Raw genomic sequence first — 19,591 nt, forward strand, 5'->3', positions numbered from 1 at the left:
GTATATCAGACATTTTTTCAGCACCTGCGGATCTTTCAGTTTACAAGGATGATTCTGATCCACAATCCTTAAGTAGTCTCTACCCCTTACTTGTTTAATTCCATATAGTCTTGCTTTCTGTTGGTTTGCAAAGCACATCTTATAAAATCTGTCTTTAACAGATTTGTGCCTATATCGCCGAACCCGACTTTGTAATTGTAGAAACCTGACAAGTGGCTGAGGAGGGAAGTATTTCTCACAAACACACAGAGGAAAAAGAAGCTGGACTGTGGAAAGGAAGTAAACTTTCAGGCAACCTCTCCCAGATCTGTAACTGTGGGAACCCTTTCTCAGGGCTGAGCCCCCCCATGAACCTTAACATGTCACTCCAGCTGTCACAGACGACAATGTGAAACTGTGTTGGAAAGTTTAGGTCACTGAAGAATCTCCTACGTGTTTGTTACACCAGGGCTACAACAGCTGAAAGGTACTTAAACCAATGAGTCTACTTAGAAACCTTAAGTCTTACACACTGACCAAATGAAACAGATCACTTATTAAAATCCTCTATGTATTATTGTGACCTGTTTAAAAAAGGAAAATGACTACACTGGAAGTTTTGCACACATACTTCAGGAAATGGCATTTTAGAGCAAACTGCTCATTTTATTTTGGCTTTCACAGCAGCCATCCATAGTATAAAACAAACTTTATTGAAGTTGATGTTTACAAAAGGCCCCCTTCTTCACAGCTTTTTCTTTAAATAGTTCTCAAACTTTGACTATTTACATCTATACATTGTATTCAAAATACTTTAATCTTACAACATGTTTATTACCTTTAAATTATAAAGTATATCATTATGGCAAAGACTGGTACCCACAAAGTGAGGGATTAACTGTGTGGCTAATGTAATTAAATCCTGAGGGACAGTCAATTATCGCCACATCTCATGCCCTGGGGATTCAGGAGGGGACCATAATCATTCTGTAACAGTGCGGCCTTGCAAGAACTGCACACCCTGTTGCTTTGACTAGATTGCGTTAGAGGGATTCAAAGACATGAACTGAGGACAACTCCTCTTCCATTTATGGAACAGCTCAGAGCTCATCTAGACCGCTTCAGTGTCAAGTCACTTTTCCAGATGTCTTTACAGTTTTTGAACCAAATTAAATATGTTGTAAAGACAATTACGTTCCTATAAATTAAAGGGCATTCAAGTTGCTTTGTTTGGCAGTTTTAGTTTAAAAGCTCTATAAGAGCAATATCAGAATGGAAAGGGGTATCATTTATCACTGAGACCAGCACGTTCTTCACAGTTCAAAAACCAAACAGGATTAAAAATGGACCGACACAAAGTCACCTAGGTTTTCATGTGCCACTAGCCATTCTAAATAAGCAAAACACAAAGCACAGTCTGGAAAAAAGACTTGTTCTTTGTGTTTTTCTCACATTTCTTCCTCTTCTCCCATTTAGTGCTGGACAGCCTCACATTGTAGGCGTGCATATTTCTGTGAAAAAAAATATCGCCTCAAAGGTGTTTTTACAGCAGCTACTGGTCCTCCGGGATCCCCCAGCTGAATTTGGTTAGGAAAATGAACCAAGGAGCTTCTCACAAGCCATCCAGGTGGTTTATCTGGCTGTAGCGGACGTGGATTTCTTCTAAAAACTGTTCCAGCTGCTCGATTAGCACCCGCTTCTTAAACCTGCAAGGACGAGAGCATCATGCATCCTTAAAACTCTTACTGTTCGAGCGGAATTCATTAGGACTGAGGGGAACCGAAGACTGTGTGAAAGGAGAATCATTTACTGGGATGGTGGAAACTTGGCTCAGCTAACCTGCGGGCCATGGGACAAGGTGAGGAACCCCATGCCTGGTGAAAGGATGACCAAAGGGCAGCTGCAAAGGTTGACATGGAACGGGGGAGGAAGGATGAGAATAATAATCCTCACACTTATATAGCGCTTCACTGGACACTCCACTCAAAGAGCTTTACAGGTAATGGGGACTCCCCTCCCAGTGTGCAGCCCCACCTGGATGATGCACCAGAACACTCTCCACACCCCAGCTCTCATGTGGGGAGGAGAACAGAGTGATGAAGCCAGTTCAGAGACGGGGGTTATTAGGAGGTAAGGCCCAATGGGAAATTTGGCCAGGATGCCGGGGTTACACCCCTACTCTTTTCGAGAAACACCCTGGGATTTTTGATGACATCAGAGAGTCAGGTCCTTGGTTTTATGTCCCATCCGAAGGATGGTGCCTTTTCACAGTATAGTGTCCCCGTCACTATACTGGGGCATTAGGACCCACGCAGACCGCAGGGTGAGCGCCCCCTACTGGCCCAACTAACACCTCTTCCAGCAGCAACCTTAGTTTTTCCCAGGAGGTCTCACATCCAGGTACTGACCAGGCTCACACCTGCTGAGCTTCAGTGGGCTGCCAGTGGCGAGTTGCAGGGTGATATGATGCAAAGTGAGCGAGGAAGAGGAGAGGGTGATGAGTGAAATATATGGGAATCTGAAGAATTTGGTCAGGATTAGTCAAAGGTTGTGGTAACTGAGCTTAATTAGTCTGGCTGTCCTCACCCCTCCCAAACTCTCATTAATTAACTTCCCCAAGTTTCCAAGATCCCTCAAGCTGCGTAAGTGGTAGGTATGCATACCACTGTAAAATCACTGGCTGTTTCTTTGCCCTGGTTTGTGTTTCCCTTTTATTACGTGATGTGAATTAATAATGGACTCCGTGGGCAGCCAAAGAGAACTCTTCATATATTAGTCTTATTTTCAAATGTATAGTAATGTACTGGTTTCTGAGGCTTGCCTGCCTAGTCTTAGACAATAGCCGAGATGTACCTAGCTCAATTGCTGAAAAAGATTGAAAAAAAAACTTCATACCTTGCTGCTTCTTTGATAATATTCTGTAGGAATACCAGCCTTGTATTTAAAGTTCCTTGGACTTGCTTCAGGAAATAGAAGATTCTATCATAACCTAAGATAAAAAGGGAAACATTAAAAAAATCAAAAGGAACACAGAAGCATGATTAAGATTAGAAAGACACTAGGAATACTGGGCTGGTATATTGGAATAATAAAAGACGCTAAAAGGTTTCTTTAAACTACACACCAAAAATAAGGATGGGAGCTTCTGAAGGTGGGCTGATAATAGCAACGATCTAGTTTTAGTAAGACTAATGGTGGTTCAGTTGCTGAAGTAGCTCCAAATGTTTGAGGGGGTGAGTGTGCAGGTCTTGCTGTGTCAATTTTCTTCCCACAGTTGTATCCTGCAAAGACGCCCCCCCGAGAAACTAGATCTGTGACAACAATCAGGGTGCTGCGATCGGATAAAACTCCAGAAGAACAGGAAGTGTTGGACATTGGGACACTGTCAGGCTAAAAGGAGACTTTTTAAAAGGAGAATCTGCCAATGGCACTGATCGCATCGGCCACCCAGCCAAACAAATGGGCTTGGCTGACACCCCAGCCTGACACCCCAGCTTTAGAGACAGAGCTCCTACAGAAACACACTGAGCACACATACGCCTGCCTGGCTTCCTGATCTCCCTGGTAATGAGTGCTTTGAGCTCTGCATTGACCTCCTGTCCCTGGGTGTGCCTTAATCTCTTCAGAGGGCCAGGGGAGGAGCTGCACACTGTTTCCTCAGGGCTGGGCTCCTCCTCCGTGCTGTCCTCAGACAGCTTGCTCAGACTCGAATGGTCATCCTCTCCCACATGGTTCCTCTGATTGACCGGGCCTTGACTGTACTGAAAACAGGATCCATCCGAGTCCGAGACGGGTTCCCTCTCCACGTTGTAATGGTCACCCATGTGGTTTCCAAAAATATCATTCTCAACAGGCACCTGGTAGCTTTTTTCAGGAGCTAAGGAGAAAGATAAAGATTTTAAACAAACAAACTAACTAACGAGTTGGTTATAACAGCTTTTAACTGATGGACACAACAGAGCTGATTGGGGTTTGTTTTACCATGTCTGTGAGGGCTTCCTCAATATGTAAGACTTCAGGCGACGCTTAAACCTTAATCTGAAGGCTTTCAATTCAAATGCCTTTCCTAATACAAGCCATTCTGATAAAAGCATTGTGGTAACCTACAATTGCTCTAGAACTGAAACCTGAATCTATCTGAAATTAAGGCTTTAAGGACTGTGGCTGAGGAATTCCAAGAAACCGGGTTCAGATTATTGCCACAGGTGCCAGCCGAGAACGGCCACAAATTCCCAACTGACAGTGGGACAACTGTCCCATTATAAGGCCCAAGGCCCAGAGGCACGTGCCTGCAGTCTTACCTCTGGGCACTGGTGTGGGCCTGGTGAGGTTGGCAGGTGGAGAGGGTACAGGGCTGAGGGGTGCAGAGGGGTCCTTTTCCACAGTGTGGTTGCTGGTATTTAGGGGACCCTGGAGGTGCCCGGACCTCAGGAGTGGGGACATGCACCTCCTCCTCTTGGGAGTGCCCTGCAAGCTGGGGTCCCCTGGGCGCTTGGTCTTATTCTGGGTCCCCGTGATGAACTCGTCCGTCTCGTCAATCATCATGGCCTGCGGCAGAGAATAACGGACATGCATCCCATAAGACCCCACAGAAAATCCTCCTGTCGTCAGGCTCTTTAATCCTCAGACCATGATTCTCGAAGAGCCCCAGTTATGATTATTTTACTGGAGCTGTTTAGCTTAAAAAGCTTGAGAAAATGTAAATACAACCTGACATGCTCTGAAGTTTTTAAGAGATCATGCTTTAAGCATAATGCCATGAGAAAAAAATCATCTTTTTGTTTTGTGTTTCATTTTGAGGTTGAGAATATGATCTGTGTGCCTGTTTAGGGTTTGATTTGACCCCAGCTTACTTTGTGTTAAAGAAAAAGCAAAGTCACTTGTCTATAAAATCTTTATTTAACAGTCTAAAAATATGCATCAGAATTTACATTCTATGCTGGCATTTCAAATATTCTTTTACGGTGTTTTCCTATTTTACAAGCTGTGTTTAAATGTATGTCCTAGATGCAACATTTATGATAACACAAGAGGCTAATTATTGTTCCTGGTTTATAAATGCAGATAGAAGAGTTTCTGTTTTAGAGCCAGAGAACAGAGAACAGCCTCTCTGCTCAGCTCTACGGGTGGCTGTCCACAATAAACTTTCAATAAAATAAAATTTCAATAAAACTTCAGAACTACACCAATAAATGCTGTGGTTTCCTGCATCCCTATGATATGACAGAAAGTATTTAAGAAAACTAAGTTATTAAGATTCATTTTAATGGACTATATTTTGTCAGTGTGCACTATAAGCCCACTTTTTCAACACTAGAAGAAAATGGATATTTAAATGCTAAACCCAGCCAAATGTTGATGGCAGCTAAATATTAAAAAAAATATTTTTTCTAATACTTTACAAAGAAATTGATCCAGAGCAAAGAAGGCTCTGGCTACAGGATGGAGTCACAGAGCATGTGTAGCGGTCACCATGAAGGGAGAGTGTTACGGCCGTACCTTCTTGTCCAACTTGAAAGGGTTGCCAAACGTGTGCAGGCGTCTGGGCTGGTCGGGGTCGACCTCACGCAGGGGAGAAGGCAAGTTCTTCAGGAAGTCCTGGTAGTTGCCCATCTGTGCAATGGCAATGCTGTGCAATTGATCTGAAAGGAGTGAAGGTGTAAGTGTCAGTCTCTGCCAGGGAACACACAGGCTCGGGCGCCAGCACTACTGCTTCATTTCTAAAAGAAGCCACACAACTCCTTTCTCCCCCAGAGCATTCCCTTTGAACACGTACACTGAAGGCTGCTAATAATCTGACTCTTCATTCCTGACTGAATGCACATATCCACTGCACAAGATTGAAAGGATTGTTTATGTCATATTAAAGAAAAGACTACGCTTTTTACAGGTTTCCAACAAAATCCAGTCAGTACTAATTATTTTAACAGCAAACTCAGACTGAAAGAGTCATGTTCAAACCAGTAGTTGACTGTTTTAAAAAGATTAATTATGCCGTGAAGCACGTTGGAACCTGCTGCACGTGTGTCAGTGCAACAAAATGACCGCCAGCATGTGTGCATTGAAACTTGCACTCCCGAGGATGTGACGAGAGCAGGCGGTTTATTCATTAAACACCAGAGGGAGTCAAACAGCCTTGCAGCCTGCTGCTTTAAACTGCATTCAGAAATTTCTCTAGGCCTCCACGGTTGTTCTCTCCAGATTCAAATATAACTTTACTGAGCTGCCAAACCCTGAGCTGCAAAGACTGAACTGGTTACTGCTGTGCTCGAATGCCAGATATACAGATACAATCTGAACAATCTTCTTAAGAGGCATCACTCGTCCATGGATTTCACGTTACATTTTTTAAATCAGCGTTATTACACCACAATCCAGACAGCACCCTGTTTCACATCAAAACTATCAGTGATTTGGACACCTCATTATGTACCATTTTGTAATGTACTGTCTACATTGTGTCGTCTTGTGTACTGTGCATGTCCTGAGAGAAGGAGGCGAAGAAGAACGCCAATGCACATGTACATATGGCACAAACTGCTCTACAACTTCTCTCTACCTTCAGATGCAGGCCTTACAGCCATTCACCGTTACCTTCGTCTTGTCCCCTTAAGCAGCAGTGTGTCGCTTTCAACAGGTTTTTCCTCATTCTGCTCAGCTGGTCAAGAAGGTGTCTTCTGGGTATGTCATAGGGGTTCCGGAAGCTCTGGGGCTTAACATCCTGTCAAGATAAAAAGAAAAGTGCCGTTTCTAAAGCAATGTGCATAAGGGTATGCAAGTGAATAATCAGTAACCAGAGGTAACTTGGTATCCTTGCATTAAATTCCAAAATGTAAAGTCTTGTATAATCTCAGCACAATACCAGATTCACACTGCATCGCCCTTTTTGCATATGCCTGTAAAATGTTTTAAAAGAAACTTAAAAGGTACGAGCTTGTGTTGTTATAAAGTCTTTTTGTTATTTTATGTGCATTAGAATACAGCTTGGCAGAAAAATACTCATTTGCAAAGGCAAGCTTTTACCAAATACCAAAGAGTGTATGCAAGATATTGTTTTCCTAATGCCAATGATGTCTCTCCAGCATGCACGCCTCTTATTAGTGTGCAAGAGGTGTGCATACTGGAGAGAAAGTCTTCTCTGCAGATTCCTATAAAAAGCTTTACCACCTGCATTCTTTAGTCTCTCTCTCTTACAGCTCCGATTTCTGAGCCATTTTTTCTACACATGAAACTAACAACTAACGATGGCCGAACCGGCAGCTATAAGGTTCAACAGCTGTCAGCTCATCACTTGTCATTTAATCATTTATAAGAAAAAATCCCACTGAAAGGATGTACTGTTAAAAAACGAACTGTAAAAATGGCAAGTAACCAAAATAAGAAGTGAGGAACCTCAACATGCACCAACACGCACCAGGTATTTCTTGCTCATTCTGCGTTGGGACCTCCAAGGCAGTTCAGCCTTCATCATGCACAGCGCAAGGCAAAGTGCATAATCTGTACTCAGTACTAATCAGTACTCACCCTGTGGAGGACGCCAATGTGGAAGCCGGCGAATTCCTTGGGGTTGAGCGCCAGGGGGCAGAAGGGGGCGTCTCCGGTGACACCCTGCAGGATCTGCTGGAAATCCCTGCGCTGTGCCAGGGAGAGAGGGGTGGGGCGGACCCTCACCTTCACCCCCATGTCCGGCACCACCTTCTTGCCCACGGATGCAATTACGCGGTCTGACTCTACCTTGGCCTGAGGTCAGAGAGAGGCAGAAACTGCAGCACTAACGGACGGCTGAAGGATAAACAGCGAGCAGGCCAAGTGCACAGACAGTACGGCAAGTAGCGCTTTCACTCGGACAACAAGCTATATACCCTTAACACGACGTCCTGTCCGCGTAAAATATACGATCAGATCAGATCATATACAGGCCCACTCCAGCAAATTCTTACAAGAGATGAAGACGTTCAAGGAAAACCGCATCACCACACCGAAACCTAACATTTCTGATCTGAATGCTTTAATTTAGAGCTAAATGCATAAATATTAAAAGAGCTGAAAGGAGAAATGAAGATAGCGTTTACCTGGTGACTCAGCTTTTTGAGGTATGAAACAACACTGTAACTCAGACCGTACTCCATGTTTTCAGCTATCAGGTTAGGTGCCCCCATCATCCGGAGGGCTTTCTTCAGAGGCTGTGGGGGCACAGCAGCAGTTAAATATGAGGTCAGAGGTGAAGGAGTTAGAGGGTTAATGGAGCTATGCGATACAAACAGTGGCGTCCCCCGCTTTATGCGGCTTCAGTCTGTGCCAATCCACTTTTACTGACCCCTTACGTCCAAGTATCCTCTTTAAGCGAAATAAAAACTGTTTTTCTGCGATCTGTGGCAGCCAAGTAAATTCCCGCGAAACGTCCAGAAGCTCCACACAAACTATAGACGCTCCTCTTCCCACCAAAGCCCACCCAAACGCACCGCTCTGCTTTCAGTTCGGCACTCGCCACAGTGGTTTGCGGGCCTGCGCTACGTGTGCGTCGTGTTTACCATTTACGTCCGTTCCTGCTAGAGCTGCCTCTGTTATTACGGAGTCAAAATGGCCATTAACGTTATTTCCAACCTCTGCATCCCAAATGAAAAGAAAAAGTACCTCCTTAACATTGGAAACAAAGTAATCTTTGTTTAAGATTACTAAAAGGAAGATTTTTTGGAACGGTGGCACTGTGGCTCAGGATCTGTGCCTGTGGCTGGAAGGTTGCCGGTTCAAATCCTGCAGCCGGCAGAGGAATCCTACTCCGTTGGGCCCCTGAGCAAGGCCCTTAACCACAGCTGCTCCAGAGGAGCCGTATAAATGGCTGACCCTGCGCTCTGACCCCCAGCTTCTCTCCCTGTCTGTGTGTCTCATGGAGAGCCAGCTGGGGTATGCGAAAAAGACAAATTCCTAATGCAAGAAATTGTATAGGGCCAATAAAGTGATCTTATCTTATATTAATCTTCAATCATCAGTACCCACAACTCGTTCCATTGAGCCTTACTGTCTGCCTATTTTGGTGAGTATTGATTTATTTTTAGTTTAGTGTTAATTCTTAATGTATGTTAGCATGTATTTATATGATTAAAAGGCATTTGGAACACTACATTTAACACTGTTCCACACAACCCCTTAAGGGACCATAAGACCCAGGCGGACAGCAGAAACACCACTGCATGGTGATCAAAACATTGACCAGAGGAGGTCAGAGGTCATGTCAGAAAATGGAAGATCATCAAATACCGGCCTCATTCCCATTCCCATACCCATCTTAAGAGCTACAGCGACAGCAGGAATTGAGGAAAAGGAGAAACGGACATAAAACGTAAGAAAAAAAACGTTTTCTGTAGACATGCACTATGGAACTACCAACAAATTGTTAAGGCTCAGGTTTGAAGGTTATTCGCTGAGCTATAATCGCTCCAGGTCAAGGCTTGGGAATAAAAACCAGTTAAAAGCTTCCTCTTCAACAGCTGCAGTAAATAAAGGTGAAGACTATCCTGTATTACTGTGTCTTGAGAATTATCTTCCATTCTGCAGCTCCCTGCACAGTATTAACTCATCTGACAAATTGAACGCAGCTTAATTTTATTTCTTGGACCTAAATTTAAAATCAAAACGTGCACATATACAATAGATAGGCATGATTTCAGTACTGATTTAATTAACACATAATGACAAAAACTTAATGTTTAGCATTTCAAGGTTATTTTCTGAAGCATAAACATTTTCTGGAGTGTTGAAACGACCCCCGATTCGAGGGAAGAATGTGTGTGCACTTACCCCAATATAATATGGAGGCATGGTCTTTAAGTAGTTTTCAAATGACTGTCGCCATTTCAAAGTGGGCTTCAGCTTATGCACTTTGAACAAATCATCTGTAACAACAAAACTAAAGTGTAAAACAGGATCCGCATTCAGCCTCAGTCTGAAATGCAAATATTTCTCTCACAGCATAATAATATATGCATTTAAATATTGCAGTAATGTACAGTACATTATAATACTGCACTGTGATTCACTGTGATATTCAGTGGAATATAGTAAATTCCTCCCAATTATATGACACAGTTCAGCCCACACGATCTCAAGTGCTTCACACGTCCCAGTTTCATTCACCACTGAATTACAGCAGCCACCTGCATCATCAAAATGTCCACTAGCAGTCTCACGACATGGTAAATCAGGCAGAAAAATAAGGAATCACAACACCAATTGAATTAAAGTGGAATGTTAGACAAGACAGACTGAGCAAGTCTAGAGTGATTTTAGCCAGGATACACTGATGGGTTAACATTTACTCACAGGGAGTGTTCCTTTTGTATTGCGCAAAAGGATAGAGGGCTGTACTCATTTAGTACAAGCTATATTAATGCTTCTATACTCAGTGTGTCTGCAAACAAGGCACCAGAAAATTAGCAGCACTGTGCTTTGTATTCTTATACTGGTTCAGAGCAATTTCAGTGTGAGAGTGCAAATACACACAAACAACAAGGTTTCCTACTTTCTCCTTCTTGTTACAACATCCATTAAAAACCGTTTCCAAAAAAAATTAAGGAAGAGTGTGGGCATGTAATACTGTTGGCTGGAATACAGAATGTGTTCTGAAAACAGTCAGCTCTCACTTACCCAGCAGCGGCAGGAGCACAGGGTAGTTGTAGGGCATGACGAAGAGATTCACACAGTTCAGGGCTGTGCTAGCTTTCAGGTAGCCGAACGGATAACCCAGGTCACTGTATTTGGCACTATTGCAGACGAACACCTTCAGTACAAAATTGCAAGAGGAGGGGGGAAAAAAATCAGTTCTAAAACTGGATCGCCAGCTGCTGCAGCACATCCAGGTCGTCACACTGAAACAACAAGGCACGTCACCATCTAATCAACATCACCGGCGAACTACGGGCGACACTCAATACGCCCGGTGCCGACAGCTGCGGCTTTAAACCGGGGCACAGAAAGGTTCACGTGCGTCTCTGCAGTGTCCCTGCCGATCTGCGCCCTCTCTGGCGAAACAGGCGCGGCGTACCTGCCAGCAGGTGTGGGGGGACTTCCTCTCCAGGATGAACTGCGTGAGGGGGGAGGGCTCCAGCTCGTACTTGTCGAAGGGCAGCTTGTCGATGACCATGAGCTCCGAGTCCACGCAGGAGAAGTGCACCTGGGGGTGGGCCGAGCGGGGCGGCTGGGCGGGGGGGGAGAAGGGGTTGGAAACCGTCAGCCGGCACGTCCCCAGTTCTGCCCCCGGCTCCCCCCCCCCAGTCGTGGTTGCAGGGTGATTTGGGATCCTGGTGCTTTGAGAACCGGGAAGCCAGGACCTTGACTCCCCTCCAAAGGCTGGTACCACCCACAGCACCGGATTTATCACCTGTTAACACACTGGGGCACTGGTTTGGAAAATCTAGCCTAGAGAGAAGAGCGCCACCTACTGGTCGCCCAACACTGCTTTCGGTACCAGCCTGGCTCTTCTTTGGAAGTCTCCTATCCCATTACTGACAAAACAACGCCAAGCTCGGGTCCTGAGATCCGACGAGATCGGGCTAGAAAGCGGCAATGCTGCCGGTCAGGGTAATTTTCCCTACGTGCTATATTGTCAGCAACAGTCCAATCACACCAGCGTACCATAAACCATAGAATGAAACCATAACTCTCATCATAGCAAAGCAACAAAAGAACAGTGAGGTATTAACGATCGTTTTGCAGTTCTTCAGGAATACTCACCAGAGTTGGAGAGTTCTGATCGGGCCAGAAGGCCTCAGGAATTGGCCAGTGGCCAATGGGGACTCCTGTTTTGGGGTTGGGGCGCACATAAATCAGTTTGTGGCAGCAGTGCCATGGCTGAGGCCCGGGGTTCACAGCATCAACAGGTGCATCTTGGAAGTGGGGGGGAAAGGTTAATTTCACTCTCATCTTAGCATAGAGTACATAAAGACAACGATCTTACTTTCAATACTAAATACACTATGAAGGCTCTTATCTATACTTCTGAGCTGGGTTTGGAAAACAAAGAAACGCATCGGGTTTCTGTAAGGTACCTTCTACAGGTGGAGGATCTGACCCCGTCTTCTCAAAATTTATCACCACCCCACTCTGAATTTTTTGTACCAGTGATTCCAGGCATTGGTTCAACATTCTCTGGGAGCACACACTGTAGGAACGACCTAAAAGACAAGGAAATAAAACAAAATGTTCCTTTAAACATTTAACTTAAATTCTTCATACCAACGCAAATGCAGTACTTTGTGGCTACACTGAATATGCTTTGGGCAGTCACAGCTACTTTTGCTGTTCAGCGAAAATCAGCAGCTCATATGCGCTATCACAGCGTAGGGCGTCCGACAAAAGATACGGTCTGAAAGGAGCTGTGCTTTCAGAGCAGGGAGTGGGAGGTGTACTGCTGCCTGACTGCTGTCAAGTACCATTGCCTCTCACTTTTCATCAGCACCGTATCCACAAACACTGGGCTTGAGTGCAGCCAGTGCTATTGTCTCTAGTCTTTCATCAGCAGTGAGCTGACAAGTACTATGCTTGACTGCACCCACAGCTATTGTCTTTATATTTCCCTACTCATTATAGAGACTAGTCCAGGCCATTTTACCTTACAGATCATTAGATCATCAACATTATTTTCACAATAGCTGTATCGAGCTGTAACCAGTCTCACTATCTCTAGCCACTGAGCCCAATGACCATAAACAGAGACTGTAAATGGAGGAGAGACAGCAGTGCTCTGGAGAATAAACCCAGGCAACTAAAATCCATTTTACTTTTGAAGAGGGCAGGAGTACAGGTCTCCGGAAGGAAAAGGCAAGAAAATGAATACGGAGTCAACGCAGGTTTATCACTACGCCGAGACACCTCAGGCCACAGCCTTGTGACTGCCGGAGGCTGGGCACTTGAAACAGGATATCTAAGCACTGACATCAGGGCGAGTTTTGCAGGCTGCCACTGTTCAACAAGCCGGACCGACGTGCGCACTGTTTTAAATCCGCACAACTGAGAGCCTCGCCGCCGTGCCGTGTGGATGTGGAGAGGAAAACTGCAAACCGGCACGCTCGGAACAAAGAAACGGTCCTTTCGCTTTTGTGCTTTTATTTTGTGTGCGTCTTTTGAACGTGCTGATGTAGCAGTCCTGGAGTAACGTGAGAAAGTTACCTCAAAGACAGGAGGGGGAGGGTGTAGAGAATGGTATCCCCTATTGGTACCGATAGGTACTATAACTATTATGGTCCTGATTGTGGTTCCTTGTATGCACAAAATAAAGCTTGGCTGGACTAACGAACACTTCAGGCTCGAATTTCTTGGTTTCTACAGTGCCTACGTAGGGAAGCTCCGATCGCCTGCGACCAGCCAGCTCTGGCCAGGGCTCCGAAGAGACAGAGCTCTCCGGGTTGGCATTTCAGCCCCCCCCCCCCCCCAGGCCGAGAGGATGGCCGTCTCACCCGCCGGTCCGGAAAGCGGCTCACCTCCCGTCACCTCGCACATGGGGGTGATGGCGGAGTCATCCTGCGGTACCCCTGCTGCGGCCTCGGGCTCCGGGGCTGCGATCCCGGGGATCCTCAGGACCAGCGCAAAGAGGCGCTGGTCCCAGCGGAAGGGCTCCTGGGTCAGCTCGCTGCCGGGGAGCGGCGTGTTGAGGGGCAGATGAAGCTGCAAGACCAGGGACAGCAGTGGGGGGAGGTCCAGGATAACCAGTGGCGGGTTACTTGGAACAGCATCCTCAATTCACTTTTAAAGCAATCCCGAAAGACAATCCCGAAACAGCATCACAGATTCCTTCGGGATCCTCCGCTTGCAGATTTATCTAAACGTGTGTTTGTTAAAAGCAAACTTCAAGAACTTTTCGACCAACTTAAAAATGAAGTTGAGGCTCAAGCATTGTACTGAAGATGCATACTGTATAAACCAGCACTGCATTTCCTTTTGTCGCAATAAACAGATTCCATTTTTTATGCTTTGTATTCTATAATTTTACCTAAATAAAGAATGCTAAACCACCTTCTTAGTCCACTGCTGCAGTACATATAAGTGAATGTCATTGTTTATTCAGGTCTTTCTTTAGCTTGGTTTTATACCACTAATAATTACGCCCTCATATCCAAACAATGCCTTGGCAAACGGAAGAAACTCATCTAGAACAAATGTGATCATTTTCTTTAGAGGAGCTGTCTGACCTCTTCCTGAACTCCACTGCTGCTGGTCAGCTTATTCCCATCTGTGATTGTGACTATAATCGCCGGCTCCAAGAAAAACGGATTCCTTCCCTGTGAAGATATTTGAATTAAGGTGAAACGCTAGCCACAGAGTTCACAGAAAGTTTCAAACAGGAAAACATGAGCAATCAGTTGTGCAGCACTGTTTCAATGATATAACATACCCCGATCTCTTTCATCTGAGATCCCCCTTAATAAAGCCTATTGAACCGTTCATTAAATTATTAGTTTTTTTCCCCCATTTTCCCCAACAGTGTCAGGTCTTAAATTGTTCCTTTTAAGCCTGTGCTACCATGTGCAACATTTGCAAGATGGCAGATTTCAGACCTCCACTCCGAGACTGAACACAAACTAGGAGGCACGGGGCTCCTCCAGGACAAGGACTGGGATTTCCCGAGGAGAGAAGTATTCCCTTCCAAGCCAAAGCCAAAGAAAAGACTAAGTGCAACAAAGAAAACAGGGGCACGTCATTAAGCACCACCGGCCCAGGGAGGCAGTGCGCTGCGATTTGAAAGCAGGTGTCAGTCATAACCTCAATGGTAAGGTTTCGCAATCGCTGTAGCACCCGAGGAACTAAATCACTGGGGACACAATGCAGCCGCAATCATCTTTACCGTATCCATCACATTTAAACGCACGAGCCTGGTGACGCATCCCAGCGCGGAAACCTGAAGCAGGGAGGAGTACGGGAGAATGATGCGCCAGGAATCGCCGCAGGCGGGCGGGCACTCGGCCTGCTCGGCGGCTGATCCGCGTAACGACCCAGGGGGACCTGGGTGTGGACGCCTCAGCTTAGAGACGGTCCTCTGGGGGGGGGGCAGACTCCTGCAGTGAGAGCACTCTGGCCCCTGGAAACAACAGCGCAGCCAGACCCAACACTACAGCTGGAGTCCACACAACCACAGCGAAAGGGCCGGGGGGCCTGCGAGTGTACAGTTTTGTTTTCATTAAGAAAAAAATCTCTCGGAAACAGAAGAAACAATGCGGTGTCCAGGGAACTAGAAATTAAAGAGTCCTGGAGTAAACCTCTCAGACGTTTAAAAATAAATCGTTTTTTTAAACTAATTTGTACATGAGTGTTAATGCCTTTCTAGATGGGAAAAAAAAAGACATTCAAAACAAGGAGGAAATGGCACTGTAAGCCCTTAATCCCCATTTTCACCCAAGGGCTCCAACACGCTGTTGGTTTCATGCTCAACAAGCACTAAAATGAAGTTAACAGCACAAAGGCTTTTCAAACTTGATGACCCGCGGGGCACTGCAATCCCGTATCAAAGCAGCACTGTTTGTTAAGTACAGGAAGGGCCCACTCTTGAGTCTCAACACACCAGCACTTAGTTTCCAAGCCAAGTCAATTTCCTTTTTTTTGTTGTTGTTCTAAAACACTGCAATGAAAAAAAAAATCGCTGTGCAAACAGTAGGATATAGATGCCCAACTGCATGGTGAAGTAACCATGGCAACCTCCATACTGAAGCCCGAGGTTGAGGATACAGAGGTTGGCTTCAGACCATTTGGAAGGAATCCGGAGGTCCTCTGGGACAAGTTGAATGGGATGTACAAAATGATTGCTCCTTTAAACGCTCGAAAAGAATCGCCACTGTGCAGCCCCAGTCCAATCCCGATACGGACAATATAATTGGTGCGCAATTAAAATCGTGCTCCGGCTTAGTCTCCTCATATAACAGGCATGGCTTTGAACGCAGAATCATGCCGCCTTTAACAGTTAGCTGCTTGAACACTCTTAAAACATGCTGCCAGTGCTTAGCAGACGTTTGCAGTTTTTTCAAATCAGACGTTTCAATACAGTATGCTCCAAATGTCAAAATGTGCAGAAACTAAATACTAAATAACTGCTACATATCAGATCTACCATGTCTACTTTCATCAGAGTTTCTGTACAGAACAGCCGTCTTCCTTACTTAAAAAAAGCTGCCTTTAAATGCCACTTATGTCAATATCTACTGTAAATTCATAATAAAAATCTTAATTCCTACAAACTGTGCCTCCTGGTACTATGAAGTACACAGATGGCTCAAAATCAGTTTGATTTGTAGGTGTACTGGAGAGCAGATACACAAAACAGGAAACAGGTGCAGAGAAATGAATATAATGAAGACTTATGGTGGAAAAACCCCAAGGAGAAGTGTCAGTCAGCTCTAAAGCCACTTCACACAAGGGTGAGATGAGATACAACAGATCCACTGCCTTAAGCACAAAATATAATTATAACCCCATCTAGACCATACACATGTACATGGAAGAAAGATTTCTGCAGAACGTAAGTTCCACTAACAGATGTCAGCTCAGATACATGTTAATTTCTGAAATTACTATTTTAGCATCAGACTAGAAATTTCAGTCCTTCAGTTCTTAAATCGCCTGAACACCAATCATTTTCAGTCTCAGAGAGAGAAACCGCTTTAAAAAAAATCTTGTTTCCGAAATAAAGGTCAAATTACGTTACTTGTTATAGAAATAAAAGTTATTCATACGAACAAAGACAGGGGAGATAAAAGCTTGATGCCCGTGCCTGTTAAGGGAAGCCTGGATTTTCCCCCACAGACTACAGTGCTACAGAAATCATACTTTAGTGGTGTTTTAAATAAAGTTAAAGTCAAATAAGTTATAATTCACAAAATCTAAAACAGGATATTGCACCACCATTCAATGCGAATAGAATGCCTGAAGTCGTGGCAGAACCCAGTTTTGGTGAAAAAAAACTGTGAAAACAACTTTTTGGCGTAAAGCAAACTGTTCGTTTTGGATCCGAGGGGTGAACAAACGGAAAAAAGCAGCGGCTTGATTTGTGAAAGGAAACGACGCCCGTCGTATTCTCAGAAAATGCTGCAAATTCGGTCGACACATTCTGTGTGGCAATTTACAGTTTCAATCTCTAGCCTGCGACTTTAAGCTGAGTGAACACGTCTGGGTGCCCGTGAAAACTGTATTACCTTTAAACGATGATAAGTAAAGCATTTTTGCCTTTTATTTTTTAATTTTTAAAAAGAACCATATGTGAGGAGTGGGTCCCAGCGTGTCATCTGGCCACCCTGACAGGTGTAATGCTTGGTAGACTGTGAGATTGAGAGGGGACAGGAGGCAGTGTGGGGGGTGGTGGTGTCACACAGGCTATTCGGGGAGCTACACATTCTCGAACCCTGCTGTGAATGACATACCTGTCCATAGTTGTCTATTCCAGTAACTAATCTATTGAGATTTAGTAAATCAAAAGCTGTCCTTAACGAATGACCGAGAGTTGTGAGTCCAACTGCCTGCAAGTTCTTCAGCTCACTCATAAACGTTGCATGGTTTTCTTTCCATCCAGCCTGCAAAAAAAAAAACATATATATCACACAAATATACACATTTAGGCCAAAGGGGAAATACTGGGCTACGCATCTACATCTGAAGTAATTTGAAATGTTACAGCCGTGCAGTGCACATCTTGAGAAACTAAGAAAAACAGAAAACACTGAACACATCAATGTAGATGGTATCTGAACATGAATCTTTAACAAGTGTTTCTCGCCATTCTCTTATCATATCCTGGGTCCATGCAGGACTCTGAACTGCTTAAAACTTGACACGTAAAATAAGACCCCACAGAGACACGGCCAAGATGCCCAAACACCGTCGTTTCCCTTTAATGCAAAGTACCCCTGGCTCCCTCTCTCAATTGGACACTCATCTGTTTGGGTAAATATCGCCCACAGTTCATTGCTGTACACTGGAACAAGATGTCGGCCATGTTTTAGTACGGACAGAAACACTCTTCTGAACAATTTTTCCGAAATAAGTCTCGCTAGTAGCGCCGGGGAGCGCGAAAGGCCGATTCCAGAGCGGGCGATCAAGAAGGACTCAAACGGGAACAGAAGAGGAAAAACCAAACGCAGCTTTTACCTTGATCCCGCTGGCCGCTTCTTCGAAGGACAGCAGCATGTACCTGTCGCCTCGGCTCGCCGGATCCCGGGATCTGAGCTGTCGAGAAGACGAAAAAGATTAAAAAGGTGCAAAAAAATAAATAAATAAGGCAACCTCTCAACTTTTGCACTAGGATTGAAGGAAAGGCAAGGCGTGCTGCCACTCCGGGGATCGTTACAGTACCTTCATGAAAGTCTCAACAGCGCCTTTAGCAGTGTCCAGATAGGAAGTACCCAGATGGGTGCGCTGGTTCATGGAAGCGGACGTGTCTATCAGGAATAGCAGAACGGGCATTGTGTAGGAGGCGATGACACGTCCTGCATGGGCTCACTGTCGGTACATGCCGCCCCAGTGAGAAGGAGGAAAAAAAAAATCTTTTTTTTTTGTTCGCCGCCCCGCCCGCTGCTTCGGTAGTTATGAAATCCTACACACTGTTTGAAAGAGTGTTCAGTGACTGTTGAGAACCCCTTAATTATTTTAAAGATACCTCTGACTCTGGGGGGGGTGGGGGGAGGGGGGTTAGTTAGAGATTTGCAAGGGACAGTTGTTGGTGGTGGTGGTGGTCTTTCTTTATTGGTTCTCCTATAATTTTTACGTCTATTAAGTTTTTAAGGAAAAACAATAAAACTACACAGCGCCGCCACCCCCCCCTGCCTGTCCGCCGCCTCACTCTCCCTCCAGCTCTCCCAGTACTGAAGTCGCTCCGTCCGGCTCCCTGGATTTAAGTCCAGCTCGAGCCGTGGCGCCGCCTCCGAAGGGGGCCCGCGGGGACCACGTGCCCGGCAGGGCGGCCTCTGATTGGCTGGCGGGCGTCCCGAAATTAACATATCTAAATGAGGCCGGAGGGGGTGGGGGGGGAGAGGGAGATTGGTCCTGCGTTCTGCGCATGCGCCAACCTGAGGCGACTGGAATGTGTTAAAAAAAAAGTCGGTGACTGGCGCATGAGGTCTGTCTTTTGTGCGGTGGCTTCACACGTGCTGTAAGACAAATTCTCTTGTGAAGTTTATGTTTCTGTTTCAGTGTGGCTGGGGAGGGGGTGCACGGTGTTTTAATTCTCACCTGCGACGGTTTCTTTGCCGGGTGACCCACTGCCTAGTTGTGGCAAAGCGGTGGGAAAAAAAAAAGTTAAATCGGGTGACGATCTAGCTAAACTAGCTAAACACGCTGTTGACAAGCTTTAAGCGTGAAGGTGTGCAACCCGTGTAGGAATTGACAGTATCAGGACAGAATGGTAAACGTTTTTATTTCTGACGATCTAAAATCGGATTTGAGAGCGTTTCATTCAACGTCTGTGCAGGGCGCCGGTGGTGATCCTAAAGGCAAGGACGTGAAGCATTAACAAAACCCTTTTTTTTAAATATCCTTTTATAGCGTTCGTTATGTTCTACATACAGCGCCTATAGGAACATCACCATGTATAGCATTCTCGTTATCTTGTAACACGTGGCTTCATGTGACTACAGCCAAG

General features: G+C 45.2%; 1 protein-coding gene across 3 annotated transcripts; it reads right to left on the bottom strand.

Moving 5' to 3' along the window:
* Positions 1 to 619: 619 nt before the first annotated feature.
* On the bottom strand, positions 620 to 18,857 carry ints6 (integrator complex subunit 6). Of its 3 annotated transcripts, none has more exons than XM_006639321.3 (18): positions 18,307 to 18,851; positions 18,103 to 18,180; positions 17,379 to 17,528; positions 14,163 to 14,252; positions 13,455 to 13,638; positions 12,024 to 12,149; positions 11,710 to 11,861; positions 11,021 to 11,173; positions 10,624 to 10,756; positions 9,778 to 9,872; positions 8,052 to 8,162; positions 7,504 to 7,719; positions 6,574 to 6,700; positions 5,479 to 5,621; positions 4,281 to 4,527; positions 3,518 to 3,856; positions 2,875 to 2,968; positions 620 to 1,685 (listed from the first exon to the last, which is right to left on the bottom strand). In XM_006639321.3, the coding sequence occupies exons 1-18, from the start codon at positions 18,415 to 18,417 to the stop codon at positions 1,592 to 1,594; spliced, it is 2,643 nt and encodes an 880-aa protein (XP_006639384.2). In that variant the 5' UTR covers positions 18,418 to 18,851; the 3' UTR covers positions 620 to 1,591. The 3 variants fall into 3 exon arrangements, 2 of the variants coding, with proteins under 2 accessions (XP_006639384.2, XP_015219952.2); XR_011181667.1 differs by having other exon boundaries at positions 1,597 to 1,685; positions 3,573 to 3,856; positions 18,307 to 18,855; XM_015364466.2 differs by lacking the exon at positions 620 to 1,685 and having other exon boundaries at positions 2,926 to 3,856; positions 18,307 to 18,857.
* Between the last annotated feature and the right edge of the window lie 734 nt (positions 18,858 to 19,591).

This window comes from Lepisosteus oculatus, chromosome 15, assembly GCF_040954835.1.
Source record: "Lepisosteus oculatus isolate fLepOcu1 chromosome 15, fLepOcu1.hap2, whole genome shotgun sequence".
In the NCBI taxonomy this organism is placed as follows: domain Eukaryota; kingdom Metazoa; phylum Chordata; class Actinopteri; order Semionotiformes; family Lepisosteidae; genus Lepisosteus; species Lepisosteus oculatus.

What these genes read in the sequence shown, in the direction of transcription:
- ints6 (XM_015364466.2), bottom strand. Translation starts at nt 18,417, where the DNA reads ATGCCCGTTCTGCTATTCCTGATAGACACGTCCGCTTCCATGAACCAG. An exon ending in CTTAAGGGGACAAGACGAAG is followed by an intron (nt 5,622 to 6,573) that starts GTAACGGTGAAT and finishes CACTCCTTTCAG; the next exon opens with ATCAATTGCACAGCATTGCC. An exon ending in GCCCACACCAGTGCCCAGAG is followed by an intron (nt 3,857 to 4,280) that starts GTAAGACTGCAG and finishes CTTTCTCCTTAG; the next exon opens with CTCCTGAAAAAAGCTACCAG.